We start from the raw sequence: 15946 nt of genomic DNA on the forward strand, positions 1-15946 counted from the left end.
GCTAATTAGCCTTCTTTACAAAGGCAGTGCTCTTACCTCTTCTTCATGGTTGGTTGTGTTCATTTGTCTCATAAATTGGTTGGTTATTAGACTTTTCGTTGGTTTATGGCTACTGCATGGAAATTTCAGGATAGTCAAGCACATTTAGAGAAATTTGGTGATTGGTTGAAATAATTGTTAGGGAAGAATGCAGATGTTCTGTGTTCTAAGCGGGCTTGTTAACCAGATTGGAAATTACTGTTTATATCTCATCTGCCTGCATAGGAGCTCGTTGAGTTAGAATAGTTTCCTTTTCTACTGCTGCTGCTGTCAAAGCCTCAGGATGCAAAAAACATTCGGTTTAGTTGAGCAGCTCCTGCAGTCTGTTCCCAGCACCAACTATCTGCAAAGCGCCATGTTAGAGGTAAGCTACTAACTTCTATGCAGCCTACAAAATGCAGATGGCCTTCCCTATCTCCTGGAAGCCTTCTCTGACTGCTACCACCACTTTCCTCTTCCCTAGTGTTAATCTTTTCCTTTCTGCAAGTGGCCTGCGCAACCTATTTGGGCATTTGTTTTGTACTGTTCTGTAATTTTTTAGCCTTGGCCTCTCTTACTAGACTGCACACTGAACCTCTGAGTCCAGGGACTGTGTCTCCTTCATGTTTGTATTTCCAACACCCAGTGGGAGACTTTAATAGCCATTTGTAAAATACTGAATGAGGAAACTTTCAAAGCCAGCTTACATGAGTGTTTCATGGGGGTTTGTTAAATAGAGGTACCCAGTCTCAGGGTCTCAGTCCCGTATCTTTCTCCTGTGCTATTGAGGCAGCTTCCTGTCTCTCTGCTTCTGCTTTGCTCCTGCAGTCTGTTCCCAGCATGCAGATCCCATCACCCATCTTCCCAGAAATCTCCAGTGTCTTCCATCTTACTTCAAGGAAAAGCTCTGACTCCCAGGGCCCTCCTGAACCCCATCACTTCCGACCCATAATACACTCTGCCAAGGTACCTGGAAGCGCCTGCTGCCCCTGGAATGTACTCCCTCGTCAGATCCTCTGATCTAGATGTTCTTCTGCCTAGAAAGTTCTTCCCAGATGCTTGCGTGGCTCACTCCTTTACTTCCTCGTGTCTTTTCCCAGCTGCCACCACTTCAGTGATGCCTTATCAGGACATCATCTCTGCCAACAGTCTCACTTCATTATTTTCTCGAGTACTTACCACCTTTTAATGTACTACATATATTGACTTATCTGTTGTTTTTCTGTCTCCCTCACTGAATGCAAGCCCTATGAAGGCAGGGTTTTGTGGTTCCTCTGGTTCATCATCCCCTCCCCTGCACTCCAGGCACTAGATTGCATGTAGTCATGGTGACAGCCAACATGCAGATGGTGTTTTTGTGTCAGGCGCTTTTCTGAGCACGTTACACATTATGATTAATACACAGAGGAGTTAAGAGTCCACCAGGCAGTCTGAGCTCTGAGCCCTTATGCTTTTCTGCCTAGTAGCAAGTATTTGTTCAGTGAATGAAGGAATGAGTGCTTACGGTAAAGAGATAAGGCAAGTTGGCACTGTCTTATATTAGCCTGTGCTTCAGTTGAATGAAACAGAGGATGCCTAGCCTCCTCTGAGCACCCAATGGGACTGGCACTTATGGGAGGGAAGAGGCTATGACAGGAGCTTCCATTTCAATTGTGCCCTAAAAGCAGCTGGGCCAAAAGGTGGCTCTTGTGGATGCAGGTGAATTCTCGTATGTAATCAGCCAACTCAACTTTTACCTCCAGACCCTTGCAGCAAAGAATGGTCAACCTTGGAACGTTAACATCACAAAGTTCTTTCTTATCAGTCACCTCATTTTTTTCTCACAGGAATTAGATAAGGAGTGAAGGACAGATGGCATCATCCTCATTTTATGTGCAAGAGCAGGCAGAGCTGAAGAGACGTCTATGAAGTCCCACAGCTGGGAGCCAGAATCCTAACCCAGATCCCCAGTTTTCTCCTGCCATCTTCAGGCCTCCCTCTGTTCAATGTGATCACCTGTAGACTTTCCAGGTGGCACCAAGCTTTGAGAAGGTCCTGCTGCCATTTTTACTATTCCTGATTCTGTTGACCCCCAAAACAGACTGCTGAGAGGATGCTAGTCCATGCTCCTGGGGAGCACCAGAAAGGGTTCCTGGAGCTCCAGTGTTCATGTGCAGGATTGAACTAAGCACACCCGTTGAGGGGGACCTTGAGAGGGGAGGCTGCTGTAGTTTACAAAGAAATGAACAAATAGGGCATATCAGTCCTGCAGTGCAGCTTTAAGGGCATTTGCCATGGTTTGGGCCTTGCAGTGCCATCCTTCCCTGCTGGGACCAGGGTGCAAGATGTCCATTCATCTAGGGCTGCCCCAGGTTCTGCAGATGTCTCCAATGCCATATCTTGGAAGCTTTATGGGGCACAGGCAGCTCTTCTAAGAAGGGCTAACAGGAGGAAAAGGAGTATTTATGGAGCGCCTGCCATTTGCTGCATTCTGCTCAGCTCCACTTCTTACTATCTGTTAGCCTCACTCTCTGCAGACTAGCAGGAGATGAGACCAGACCAGGTAACACGCCCAAAGCACCACTGTGGTGAGGTAAGGCTTCCAGTCTGGTCTGCTCCTTCTGACTTGAAACACATTCCTTCACCACGTCACTTCCTCCTTGTCAAACAAAGGAAGACTCTTTGCCCTAGCTTCAGGGTTTTGTTTTGTTTTTTTGACATGGAGTCTTGCTCTATTGCCCAGGCTGGAGTGCAGTGGTGCGACCTCTGCTCACTTGAAACCTCTGCCTCCTGGGTTCAAGCAATTCTCCTATCTTAGCCTTCTGAGTAGCTGGGATTACAGGCACGCACCACCACACTTGGCCAATTTCTTTCGATTTTTAGTAGAGATGGAGTTTTACCATGTTGACCAGGCTGGTCTCAAAATCCTGAGCTCAGGTGATCCGCCCACCTCGGCCTCCCAAAGTCCTGGGATTACAGGCATGAGCCACTGCGCCTGGCCTCTAGCTTCAGTGTTAACCCTTGTGCTGCTTCCTGTACCCCATGAGGCTGGGCATGAATAAGGAGCCAAGTTTCTAAAGAGTCTCCAAACTCAACAGGTACAGAGATACTGCCCTCAGCTCTGTTTGTAGGTGTCATGTAAGTAGAGATGTTCCACAGTTTTCTTACAAGTCATGATTCATAAACCTAAACAGCCTAAATGAAGCCTTCGTGGATCTTCATTTCCCCACCCTAATCCAGGACTGGGTCAAGCCAAATCCAAGACACAGAGAGAAACATTCCCACTTGGCTTCTTTCTGTTCAGTCGCATGACTTGGTGTATGTGGATTTAAAAGTCTCTCTATTATAAAATGTAAAGGCTGCAGAAGTTATCCAACTGCTCCTAAAGAATTACAGGTTGAGTGGGCTAGCATGGTGGCTCACACCTGTAATCCCAGCACTTTGGGAAGCCAAGGCAAGCGAATCCCCTGAGGCTAGGAGTTCAAGATCAGCCTGGTCAACATGGCAAAACCCTGTCTTTACTAAAAATACAAAAATTAGCTGGGTGTGATGGCATGCACCTGTAATCCCAGGTACTCAGGAGACTGAGGCAGGAGAATTGCTTGAAGCTGGGAGAGGGAGGTTGCAGTGAACAAAGATCATGCCACTGTACTCCAGCCTGGGCAACACAGCGAGACTCCATCTCAAAAAAAAAGAATTACAGATTGAGTATCCCTAATCTGAAAAGCCAAAATGCTCCAAGATCTGAAACTTTTTGAGTACCAACATGACACTGCCATGGAAAATTTCACACATAATAGTACTTTAACTTTGTTTAGTGCACAAATGTATTTAAAATATTATATAAAACTACCTTTAGCCTCCATGTTTAAGATATATATGAAACATAAATGAATTTTATGTTGAGATTTGACTCTCATCCCAAAGATAGCTTATTATATGTAAATATTCCAAAATCTGAAAAAATCCAAACACTTCTCATCCTAAGCATTTCAGATAAGGGATATTCAAAGTATACAAACAAGGTTGTTTGCATTAGCCAACCAGAAAAACAACCAAAAAATACTCTACCTTTTCCAAATGCCCATGTCTTCACTCAGCTCTGATCATCAGTAACTCCATTGATCACTGTGTGCTTTCATTCTTCCTGTCTGATGACAACTGTCCCGATGGGATGGGCAGAATGTCAAAGGCCAGCCAGTGGGTTTCCTGTCACCTACGAAAGCAACAGCCATCAGTGATCACTGTGTCCCCATTCAGGGTCCCACAGGTCTGTGCAGTCATGCTGTCAGCCTTAGTAGCAGCATTCAGACTCAAGTTATCTTGCCACAATCCAGGCTTAACAGGGGCCTGGATTGTGCTCAAAATCACCATGAATAGAAGGAGTCATTTGAGGGCCTTCCTGTCCAGTTGTCTGTCTCTGGTGGTGCCCATGGCTATATGGGTCCTGGAACACTCTGCTTACCCATTCACCCACTGTGCATCATTTTCAGAAGAGTAAGCTGCATCCTAATATCCCTCAATAATCCAATGTGTTTCTTTTCATCTCTGAATTATTAGACCTTCCTGGAATTTTGTTTGCAGCTGATAGGAATCCAAGTTCTAGGTTTCCTGCCAACTCTTTGGTGAAGCATTTTGCTCATTAACCACCAAAACTCACTCAGGCTGGAGTAGTCGAGTCCGCTTATCATAGGAACACATGAGTGGAGGGCAGCAGTGGGTTTGCCTGCCTTGTTGGAATCAGGATCCTTGATTTCAGGAGACTGTAAGAGAAGCTAGCACCAAGTAACCCAGTAGTAACCTACAGTTGCCTTTCTCAGCATTTCCTGCTTCAAGGAGGTAGGAAGAAGCAATAACCCTGAGAAATCATCAGTATCATCATCTTAGTTTCTGATGAGGAAACTAAGTCTTCAGACTGTTAGGTATTTTGCCCAAATAGGTGGCTATTCTCAATCATCACCATCGACAATTTGCAACCAGACTATTTAGAGCCTCTGCTCTTCAAGGCTCAAAGGTTACATAGCTGGTAAAAGCAAGAGGCAGGATGTGCTCGCAAGGCCAGCTGCCCACAGAGCCTTGGGTGGGTTTTGCTTTGTTCTTTCTTACTGTCTTTTGGCTCATTAAAAGTAACCCAAAGCTGGGCATGGTGGCTCACACCTGTAATCCCAGCACTTTGGGAGGTCAAGGTGGGCAGATCACCTGAGGTCAGGAGTTCAAGACCAGCCTGGCCAACAAGGCAAAACCTCGTCTCTACTAAAAATACAAAAAGTAGCTGGGTGTGGTGGCACACACCTGTAGTTCCAGCTACTCGAGAAGCTGAGGCAGGAGAATTGCGTGAACCCAGGAGGCGGAGGTGGCAGGAAACCGAGATTGTGCCACTGTACTCCAGCCTGGGTGACAGCACAATACTCTGTCTCAAAAAAGTATATATACAAGCACAAGGTTTAAAAAAAAAATGGCAACAGTATGCCCTCTGGGCCAACCTCTGTTCTGGTGCTACACCCACCTCCATGCCAAGGGACCCGCCTTGTAGCATGAGACTCTCATATCCCTGTGGTGGCATTCCACATGACAGACAAGGGAGGGGCAGAAACATTTCCTCAGCCTGCACCAGTGCTAGGAGCCCTGGGCCCTGAGATTAGTGATCAACTCCTCCACACAGATCTGGAAAGGAAATGTGAGAAAAAAGTAGGATACTCCAGAAGGACACACATTGAAAAGTACATGTCCTCACCACTCCTGGTGCTGATACTCCATGTTACTTCTCAGGGGCAGTCCTCCAACCCTCTCCTAACCCCCGAGTCCTCCTTAGACCTGGTGGTTTCCTCTGCTCCCTCTACATCCCAGGGTCAACTGGCTCTGCCCAACTCGGAGCACTTAACACATGTTCCTGGTAGGGGGTGCCATATTCCTGCTCATCCTATCATATGCTACTTAGACTATTTTTCCAGTTCTTGAATATATGAAATGTTGTACAGAAGATCTTCAAATAATGTCATTTTGCTATAATGTTGCAATTGAAGAAGGTTGATTCCTGGCCGGGCCCACTGTCTATGTGGAGTCGGCCCATTCTCCCTGTGTCTTCATGGGTGTTCTTCAAGGACTCTGGTTTTCTCTCACATCCCCCAGCTGGGCACCTGAGGTGAATTGGCGTGTCTACATGGTCCCAGCATGAGTGAGTGGGGGTGTATCTGAATGCACCCTGAGATGGAACCGTGTCCCGTCCAGGGCTGCTTCCCGCCTGGCACCCTGAGCTGCTGGTATAGGCTCCAGCCACCCTCGACCCTGAGCTGGAATAAGAGAGTTCGAAAACAAATGAATCGATACAAATTATTGTACAATAAAAGCTTCATAAAGTCTACGATAATCACACACATGCAAGAAATCAGAGAGAAGGGAACAGGCCAGCTGGTGGAGGCAGGCCTGATTGCGGTGCCATGTTAGTGATTGATTGATAGTGAATTACGAGGTGGGAGGAGGCACGCCTTACGATTTTTCACTTCGTGAATGTGTATTACTCAATTGAACCCACCACCACTACAACTGCTGTTACTCACTGATTCACCAAAAATTGAGTAAATAATTTATCTTACTTAAATTTGTCTGTCTTAAATGTATGTATAGCTCACATTTGTTTCAATGTTTAATATTAGAAGTGTTTTGGGTCTTTAGAAGTTTGGTGATGTTTTTTGACAAGAAATGTGCCATAGAAACTTAACTCTTGCTAATATCAATTAGCCTGTTGTAAAATTGGTTTCTTTATATTGTCATTTCACTTAACATTGCAGTTTCTGAGAGACTATTCACGACACTAAAACAAGGACTTATGTACTTGTTTTCAACCAACCAGCACTAAGTCCCTACCAAGGACATAGCACCATATGAGGTGGTATCAGAAGTGTCTGCAGTCTTCCTTGGCGTGATCTTCACCTCAGAGCGTCAGAACCTTGCCATCGAGATAAAAGTAGTGCTCATGAAACAGTGTCATATTAGGTAACTGCCAAGATAGGGTAGACACAGTGCCTTTGGAGTCAGAGACGGAAACAGACCAGCTGGTGGAGGCTTGTCTGAAGCAGAGGCTCTAAATAGCCTGGCTGCAAAGTGTCGATGGTGATGATTGAGAATAGCCACCCTTCATGGGCAGGCGTGGTGCCAAGCTCGTCACAAGTATGACCTCTCATCCTGGATCCCTTTGTGGAAGGCACCGCTGTTGGTCCCCTTCTTGAGGTTGAGTAAGCTGGTGGTTAGGGAGGTCAAGACCTGGCCTGAAGGCATATTCCAGCTGAGCCCCAATCCAGCCCATCCGTGTGGCTCCCAATCTTCCCCGTCCCTGTGCTCTCCCAGTGTGCCGCCTCCCATTGCCAGGATGGTTGGCAGAGCTGGGGATCCCCAGCTGTATCGTTGGCGCTGTGGCTGATGGCTTCATTGTCGTTCTAGGACTTCTGCCATGGGCAAGTGATGTGGCCACCCCTCAGCGCCCTGCAGGTCAAGCTTGCTGAGCCCGGGCAGTCCTGCAAGCAGGTGTGCCAGGAGAGCCAGCTCATCTGCGAGCCCTCTTTCTTCCAGCACCTCAACAAGGACAAGGACATGCTGAAGTAAGTGCCCTGGGGTGGGGGTGGGGACTCAGCCCTAGACTCCATCTGGCCTTGTGGGGTAGTCAGGTGAGAGGTACAGGTTTCCACTTCCAAGCTACTGGGCTGTGGGGATAAGGTGTGGGAGGGGAGTACGTTGCAGCAGGATCCCCTGAGAGTTAGCGCAGTGTTGTTACTGTTCCTGTTGGGTGAGATGAAGTCACCTGGCATGATGCTGTGTTTAGAATTAGAATGGGGGTGTTGCATTTGCATAAATAAAACTGTATCTGGGTTTGAAGATTGTGGGAGGTGTTCAGCTTACTAATGTTGACCCCAAGAACATTGGAAATAGAGGTGGGCACAGAGTCACAGGCGTAGATGGATCAGCTCTTCAGACCACTGCTGGCACAAAACTGCCCACAACAATTTCCAAGAGCAGCCTTCTCCTGTGGCCTATTCCCTTTTGCAGTTTCTTCTAGGTCACTGACACATGGTGCATCTCAGGCCCCAGCAGACCTGAGTCTGCGGGGTCCCTTGGTAATGAGGTAAGTGCACCACTGGGAATGCTGGCACAGGGCTGCACAGGGGAGGCGCCTTCCTTGAATTTCTTACCTTGTGCTTACCTTACTTAGTGGCGCCTTTCCTTTCCCTTTGCATTGACATTTTGAGTTGGGCATTTGCAGTTCCCAAATTTCCATCTGAGGTTTCTTCTGACCTCTCACCCATGACCCTTGACAGGCCTGAATCCATTCTCTCCATGTTTATCACACCCCACCATGGTCCACATGTTGCATAATTATCTAGCCTCCCCACCCACCCACCACCTTAGTAGCTCTGATTAGGGGTTTTCTCCAAGAGACTAGCCCAGAAATAATAAGACCCTGCTGTCCCAACTCCAGATATTCAATCTAGCAGGTATACCATTCCAGGCTTGAAGAGGATGTTTAGGAAGTGGAGTGGACCTGGGGCTCAGGGCTCACCTGTCCCTATTCTGGCTTCACGCCCTGCTAGTGCTGTTGGCCACTGTTGTTATTTGTGCACCATGATCTGAGTTGGCCTGTTTCCTGTGAGTCGTCTTATCTGTAAATGTGGTGTAAAACCCTTTGTAGGGAGAGTGTGTGGCCTCTTGTGTCCTGCCTGCTGCAGGGAAGCTCTCATGAGTAGGGGTGTGAGCTATGCTTTTTTTTGTTTTTTCTGTTTTTTTTTTGAGACAGGGTCTCACTCTTTTGCCTAGGCTGGAGTGCAGTGGCGCAAACTTGGCTCACTGTAACCTCCACCTCCCGGGTTCAAGCAATTCTCATACCTCAGCCTGCCAAATAGCTGGGACTATAACTGCACGCCACCACGCCCAGCTAATTTTTGTATTTTTAGTAGAGACAGGGTTTTACCATATTGGCCAGGCTGGTCTCAAACCCCTGGCCTTAGGTGATCTGCCCCACTAGGCCTCCCAAAATGCTGGGATTACAAGTGTGAGCCACCGTACTTGGCCCTGGTGATGCTGTTTTTTTCCTGTTCTTTTTATGAGAAGACCCAGGCACAGAAGCTGCCCTGATGACACCATGAAAACAAAAGCATAGGCGAAAAGTGGGGACTCGGGGCAGCACCCTGCTCTGCCACCAGGCAAGCTTTAGGGAGGGGGTGGTGGTCCAGGATGTCTGGAAAGCCTGTGATGGTACCAGAAGCTTCCAGTTCCACAGCACAAATCTTGAATTATAGGGTTCTGAGGGGCTTTCCACTCGCTCCTTGTGCATATAGCTCTTGGAGCAAGGTGGCTTCTTAAGAACCCTGAGTCTCTCTGCATCGGACGTCAGAATTCACTATTTACAGACTAGGGACTGTCGGCATAAGCCCACTTCTGGAAGAAGAGATATGAGGAGCGACATCCTGGCAATGGGACCAAATGGGACTCCTGAACAGCACGGCTTCCTTCCTGGCCAGGCAGGAGTCAGGGCTCTTGGCCCAGGGACCGTGCTCAGGGTCTGGTTCAGAAGTAGCACGGGCCCCTACAAAGGCAGGCCACCTCCAGGCCAGGGCCCAGGTCAGGGAAGGCAGAAAGGAGAAAGAGCAAAGGGCCACTTCCCTCGCTTCTGCTCGTGTTCTCATCTGTAAAATGGGGATATCCTAGGTGAAGGGTAAGATAATGAACAGCCCTTGCCAAAGACAGAGTAAAACACCCCTTTCTTCCAGAGAGCTTTGGGCAGTGGAGTAGGCCCGAGGCCACTGAGCCAAGACGGATAAGCCAACCCCAGCCCTGGCCCCTCCCCACCTCCATATCCATGCAGAGTTCATGGGAGCAGAAGGGCTTGGCATGGGACTGTCCTGAGGCCGGGCCCTGTGCCATGGGATCACTTGACCCCACCGCCACCCCCTACCCCACTGCAGAGATCAAGCCTTTCTTAGCAGGAGGCCTTTCTTAGGCACGTGCTGTAGCGACTGGGGAAAGCTGCTTTGCTTCACTGATGACCTTTGCTCGCAAGGATAATGGAGTCACCTTCCTGACTGCCCAGGGCTGTAGGATGGGCACATACATGCCAGTAAAAGGGAGAGCTTAGAAGGGGGCTTAGAAGACACTGGGGCCAGGGAGTTGGTTAGAGCCCCGCATTCCACAGCGCCGCATCCACCAGTTGAACCCTCGAGGAGCTGCCTGGTGTCAGGTACCTGTGGCCTGGTGAAGTGTCTGCTGCTTAAGCAGTCAGTGGTGGTCTCTGTGCATCACCCCAGGCAGGCTTCTGCTGCTGCAGCCTTAGCGGAATCCTGCTCACAGACACACACACACATGTGTGCTTCTGCCCTGGGAGATGGTGGCCTAGAGCCTGAGTCCGGGTGACCCAGGGAGCAGGCAGGGGGGCTTTTCATGGCTCCTGACAATTACACGCCTCGCCATGGGGTCTGAGAGTCACCATAGAGATTTCTGTGCTCTGGTTAGCAGTGTGCCGGCAGATGGTTTAAGTAAAGCCACAGCAGCTGCTGTAATTCACCTAAAAAAAGGTCGTAAGTATAAACCTGTATCCCAAGGCCGTGTTCCATATGTAAACTTGTCATTCAGAATTGAGTTCCAGATATTTTCCTTCTTGTTGTCCAGTTGAGAAATTCTGTGAAGGACCTGGTAGCTGCAAGTCTCTGATTCATTTTTCCTTTTAGGAAATCCATAAAAATCGACTTCCTGCCCTCTCCCTTCATGATTCATGACCTTAACTCCCTGGGCATCACCACCTCCCAGCTGGCATCAAGAGCAGGGGTGGTGGCGTATTTAGGGTAGTTGCAGCGCTCCCCTGGTGACTGTGGGAGCAAGAGAAGAGTCCTGCTCTCCTGAGCAGTCCTGGGCTCCTGGTGCAGTTCACATGTGCAGGAGGCGCCGCAGGCTCTCGGGGAGGGAGGCCCGAGCACCAATGACATGCTGAGTTCCAGAAGCAGTTGGGGCTTCAGCTGCAACTGAGCAGGAGCCAGGCTAACAGCCTGGGCGATCTCACCAGAAGTCCCAGCAGATGTGCAGGGAATCGCAGGATTAACGTTGGTAAGGGAAGGAAGGCCCCAGGCAGTTAGTTAGCTAGAGAAAGACAGGGCAGGAGTACGAGAGAAAATGATGCTTTACACACACATACACAGGCATACACATGCACGCACACAAATACACACAAGTACATAAACATGCTCTACACACCTGCTCATGTACACATATGCATACATACACATACAAGCCCATCTGGAAGCTTCCCTGAGGCAACGAGAAACCTCAAGCTCCCCATCTTCATCCCCTCCATGTCAGCAGAAAAATGAGACTTCCATGAACCAAGTGAAACAGAAATGGTTGGTGTGTAAATTCATACCACTGGTCAAGCAAGAGGGGAGGTGGTCTAGCCCATCCGGTGTCTGCCAAGGCAGGGTGATGATGACGGTGACCACGATCCTAACAATAATGATTGCTGCCATTTATCGACTTACTTAGAGCTTGACTCTGCCACATGCTGTAGAAGCATTAAATTCCTGCAGTAAAGGATTATTTATCCCCATTCTATGGAAGGGAATCTGAGCCACAGAGTGGCTTACTCATTTGTCCAGGGCCACACAGCTCCTAAGAGACAAAGCCAGGACTCAAACGCAGGTCTCACCGGCCCCCTGACACCACCTTCTCTGGTCTCAGGTACAGCATGGGTTCCCACCTAGCATTCATGCAGGACACCAGGTGAGGCCGCCGCCTCCTTCAGGAACCAAGGTGGATGGGGGCAATCATCCCAAGTTGGAGGGAAAGATATGAGATAAGAGGCCAAAACTGTTGAGAATGGAAACATCAGAATATCCTTGGCCCCCCAAGCAGTGGTCCCAGCCAAAGGAAGCAAAGCCACCAGGCTCCACAGCCTGAGACCACTCAGCTGTTGGGAGAAGACGGCAGAGGAGCAAGAGTGCAGGACTGGGGGGAGAGGGCCTGCATTCAGGCCTTCTCTGCACATCCTGAAGCCTCAGTTCACCTGCTCTAACCGGGGTTACCATTGCCATGGCTGAAGGGTGGCTGCGAAGACCCAGGAAGGCGATGCCCCGGGACAGCACCTTCTGTCTGATTGCTTTCCAGCAAGAGGCTAAGGCCATATAACGGGAATTTTTTTAAGCCTTTAATTAAAAAGTTAAACATACTTAAAAAAAAAAAAAAATGTAAATAATGCTTAGCTTTGCCCCATTCTCACTTCTTGGAAGCAGCCATTGCTAAGGCATTAGCATGTAGCTGTCTCAACTCGCAGCCTTCACCTCCCATGTGCACACCGCTGGCTGATTGCTCTATGCTTCCCATTCTGGGACTCACCTTTCCCCAGGATGACTCTCCTGCTCCTCTCTTCTCCCTCATTCTTTTCCAATGGCTGCAGGGAACTCGAAAAGCACAGAAGGGCCATGATTTATTTGGCCATTCCCTGCTGGGTGAGTATTTGGGTTGTTTCCAGGTTTTCTCCATTGCAGACAAAGCTTCACTGAGCAGCCTCAAACACACACCCCTGCACACACTCCCTGGTGCACACATGCCTTCCTGAGTCTAGATGCCTAGAGGTGGAGGATTGCAGACGCAGAGGGTGGGCACCATTTCATTTCTAAAGTAGGACAAGACAACTGAACGTCCCCCCATGCCTCAAGATGGGGGCTCACGGGGCCAGTGACGAGGACAGGCTTTGTCCCTTCATCACCAACCCTTGTGCCTTTCTCTCCCTCTTCAGGTACAAGGTAACCTGCCAAAGCTCAGAGCTGGCCAAGGACATCCTGGTGCCCTCCTTTGACCCCAAGAATAAGCACTGTGTGTTTCAAGGTGATCTCCTGCTCTTCAGCTGTGCAGGCGCCCACGCCAGGCACCAGAGGGTCTGCCCCTGCCGGGACTTCATCAAGGGCCAGGTGGCTCTCTGCAAAGACTGCCTATAGCAGCTACCTGCTCAGCCCTGCACCATGCTGCTGGGGAAGACAGTGGCCCCAGCCCCATCAGGCAGGGCCAGGGACAGAAGTAATCCAGGGACTCTGGCAAGAGCCTGAACTTTTTGGTAGAAGGTTCTGATGTGGTATTGCCCTTGCTGCACTCCGAGCAGCCCAGTGGAGTCTTCACCAAAACAAAACGAGAGCGTATGTCAGGCCAGGAGCCTGGCTTGTCCCTGGCACAATGTCATTTCTGTTTCTCAAGGAGCAACTGTGGGAAGACTGTCACTGCAGCTGCTCCAGGGCAAAAGAAAGTCTCAAGAGTCCTTTAAAGCAAAACAGAAGGAATTGAGCTGATGGGAAAGAACTTTGAATGGGAACATTCCTAAACCCATTAACTTACTTATTCGGGTGGGAGGGAGGGGGACCACGGGAGGGAGAGGAGGGATTGATCACAGGCTTCTTTTATTTCCACTGTTAATCATCCACCTTCACTATACTGTTCTGTCTGCTTTGGACGGGGTGCAGGAGAGAGACCATGTGCCATGGGACTGGTGGCGTGTTCAGGGACAGCCATGGGGACTTGGCAGCTCAAAACGGATGGCAGCAGAGCAAAAGAAACTTTTGCTTTGGAAGCACAGCCGAACTCCCCAGGGCATTGTCATAGATGGCACCTAGAGCATGGGCTGCTTCAGTCGGGGGGACGTGCCTGTGTTGTCCAGAGAGCCCAGCCAGGGACTAAAAAGGAGATGAGGCCCCTTTCCTCCATCTCCCCATGACCAGACACATACCTTGGCCATAATTTATTTTAGAATCCCTTTGGGAAAGAAATACAGATTTTGGAGTCTCTGGTAAACTCACCCTCTCTCCAGCCCTGCTATGAGGAGGAAAGTAGAGATGAAGGACACACACTGCTCATGGACTTGGAGAGGATTGTCTTTGAGCCAAGATGTGGACAGCAGTGAAGTTGGTCCTTAAGAACGTGTGGCACGACCGGAGCTGGGCTCCTGACAGATGGGCTTGTGTTGTGTCCCCTGTGATGGCACCAAAGTCCAGGGAAGGGGGCTCTTGATGTCTGCTGGGGAAGCAGGGGCAGCTCAGGATGAATGCAGTGCCCTGTCCTGGCTGCTTCCCTGGGGGTGTAGCTCGCAAAGGAGGGAATCTGGTGCTGGCTTCTCCTTCAGGCAGGATCGCTCTGACTTGTTGAATAATCAGCAGGTTGACCTGGTCAGACACACTGGACCTCACCTTCCACACCCTGGACCCCCCATGCTCTGCCTTTGTGTAAGTCCCCACCCCACCGAATCATTGCTGCCATGCTCTGTACAAGTTTGTAAGTTTCTGGAAAGCCCCTGACATCTCCATGCTGATGCGAGTGAGCCCCCTTCTGCCTAATGTGAGCAGTTGGCATCATCCACTTGGCCCCTGCTGGGCACTTCAGTCGCTCGATGATGTGCTCTGCGCCAGGGCTTCCAAGCACCCTGCCTGCTAACAGAGGGCAGCCTGGTGGAGCCCTGTGCTGGGCAGAAGTGATGGGCAAGGCTTAATGGCTGGTGGCTTTCAGATGTGAGGGAAAGGAAGACTTCTACTTCATGAGGACTAGAGTAAGTGTGGGGCCTTTAAGTCTGGAAAGTTACATTCTGCTTCTTTCTCAGTTGCTACACAAATGTGCAGCCAGCCTTTTTTCTTAGGCCCACTGAGATCCCTGCTCAGTGGGTCTGAATTGTACCTCCAGTCTAAGAGAATTGGGGGGGGGTACCCGGGGCCGCCTCCACTCCTTAGGTGGCCCCTGAGAACATCTGCCAGGGAGAGTACCATGGGGAGGCCCGTGCCCTGAGCATCCTCACAGGGACGCCTCCAGACCTGGCTGAGAAAAGCCTCTGCTTGGGCCTAGGAAGAAGGGCAGAAGTCCAAAGGAAACCTTGGTGAGTGTGTGTGTGTGTGTGTGTGTGTGTGTGTGTGTACGAGCCTGTGCATTTCTTTAAGCTTAAAGCAAGGGCAGTTTCCTGCAGTAGGAGGGCAGATGACTGGCATCCTTGCTGTGAGGAAGAACTTTTTCTTTGTGAATGGGCCTCTTGGCTGTACCCTAGGGTGTGGGAATTTGCCTGGGCCAGTGCCGCCCTCTGCTGGGCTCTTCCAGGAGCATTGAACACTGACGATGTCAATGCAAGCATCTGACCAACAGGGGGAGCCTGCAGGCCGAGCAAAGTTTAATCCACTTAGCCACTGCTACTTAAGCAAGGAAGCTGAAAAGTAACCTTAGCCCTGCCTTGTGTTCCAAAAGCTGCAGGGATCATTTGCTGACTGTCCCTAAGTTCAAGGCCTCCCTACCTTCCCCTTCTCCAAGTCACGACTCCCACCCCCCGCCTGGGTCAGGCAGCCCAGAAGAGCACTTTTCTGCCATTTAAAAATCCCTCTTTCGTCCGGGCGCAGTGGCTCACGCTTGTAATCCCGCCACTTTGGGAGGCCGAGGTGGGCGGATCACGAGGTCAGGAGATCCCAGCTACAGGCTGAGGCAGGAGAATGGCGTGAACCCGGGAGGCGGAGCTTGCAGTGAGCCGAGACCGCGCCACTGCACTCCAGCCTGGGCGACAGAGCGAGACTCCGTCTAAAAAAAAAAAAAAAAAAAAGCCCCTCTTTCGTGCCCCCAGTCCAGTGTTGGCTGGAAGCGCGCCGGAGTTCCACCGGCAGGGCAGCTGTTTGGGAGCAAACAGGCCCACACTCCAATTGTTTAGGGCATTATCTGAAGAGTCAGTGACCCCTGAATGTGTTCTGACTCCCAGGCCTCCTCAGACTTGACCCAGGTCTGGTCAGTGATCCTGAAGAGGAAACTGGGGAAGGGGCTTCCATCTGCCCTGCGTGGAAGAGGAGAGGAAGGTGCCCCTGACTGTTGGCTGGGAGCCTGTGGAGGTTTTGCCATTGCTGATCTTGATAGAATCCTAAAGCAATGTATAGCTGATGTTCCATGGGGAGAGAAATCCTAAGTTATGATT

At 49.9% G+C, this 15946-nt stretch overlaps 1 protein-coding gene across 1 annotated transcript in view; it reads left to right on the forward strand.

Moving 5' to 3' along the window:
* The window catches only part of MGAT5 (mannosyl (alpha-1,6-)-glycoprotein beta-1,6-N-acetyl-glucosaminyltransferase), a 214620-nt gene extending 201531 nt beyond the window's left edge, over positions 1–13089 (forward strand). The window contains exons 16-17 of the mRNA XM_011937716.1: positions 7435–7592; positions 12767–13089. Coding sequence (XP_011793106.1) covers positions 7435–7592; positions 12767–12965 — 357 coding nt within the window. The 3' untranslated portion in view covers positions 12966–13089. The remainder of the gene's footprint in view (positions 1–7434; positions 7593–12766) is intronic.
* Positions 13090–15946: the final 2857 nt, after the last annotated feature.

This window comes from Colobus angolensis, unplaced genomic scaffold (genome assembly GCF_000951035.1).
Source record: "Colobus angolensis palliatus isolate OR3802 unplaced genomic scaffold, Cang.pa_1.0 Scaffold168, whole genome shotgun sequence".
Lineage (NCBI taxonomy): Eukaryota > Metazoa > Chordata > Mammalia > Primates > Cercopithecidae > Colobus > Colobus angolensis.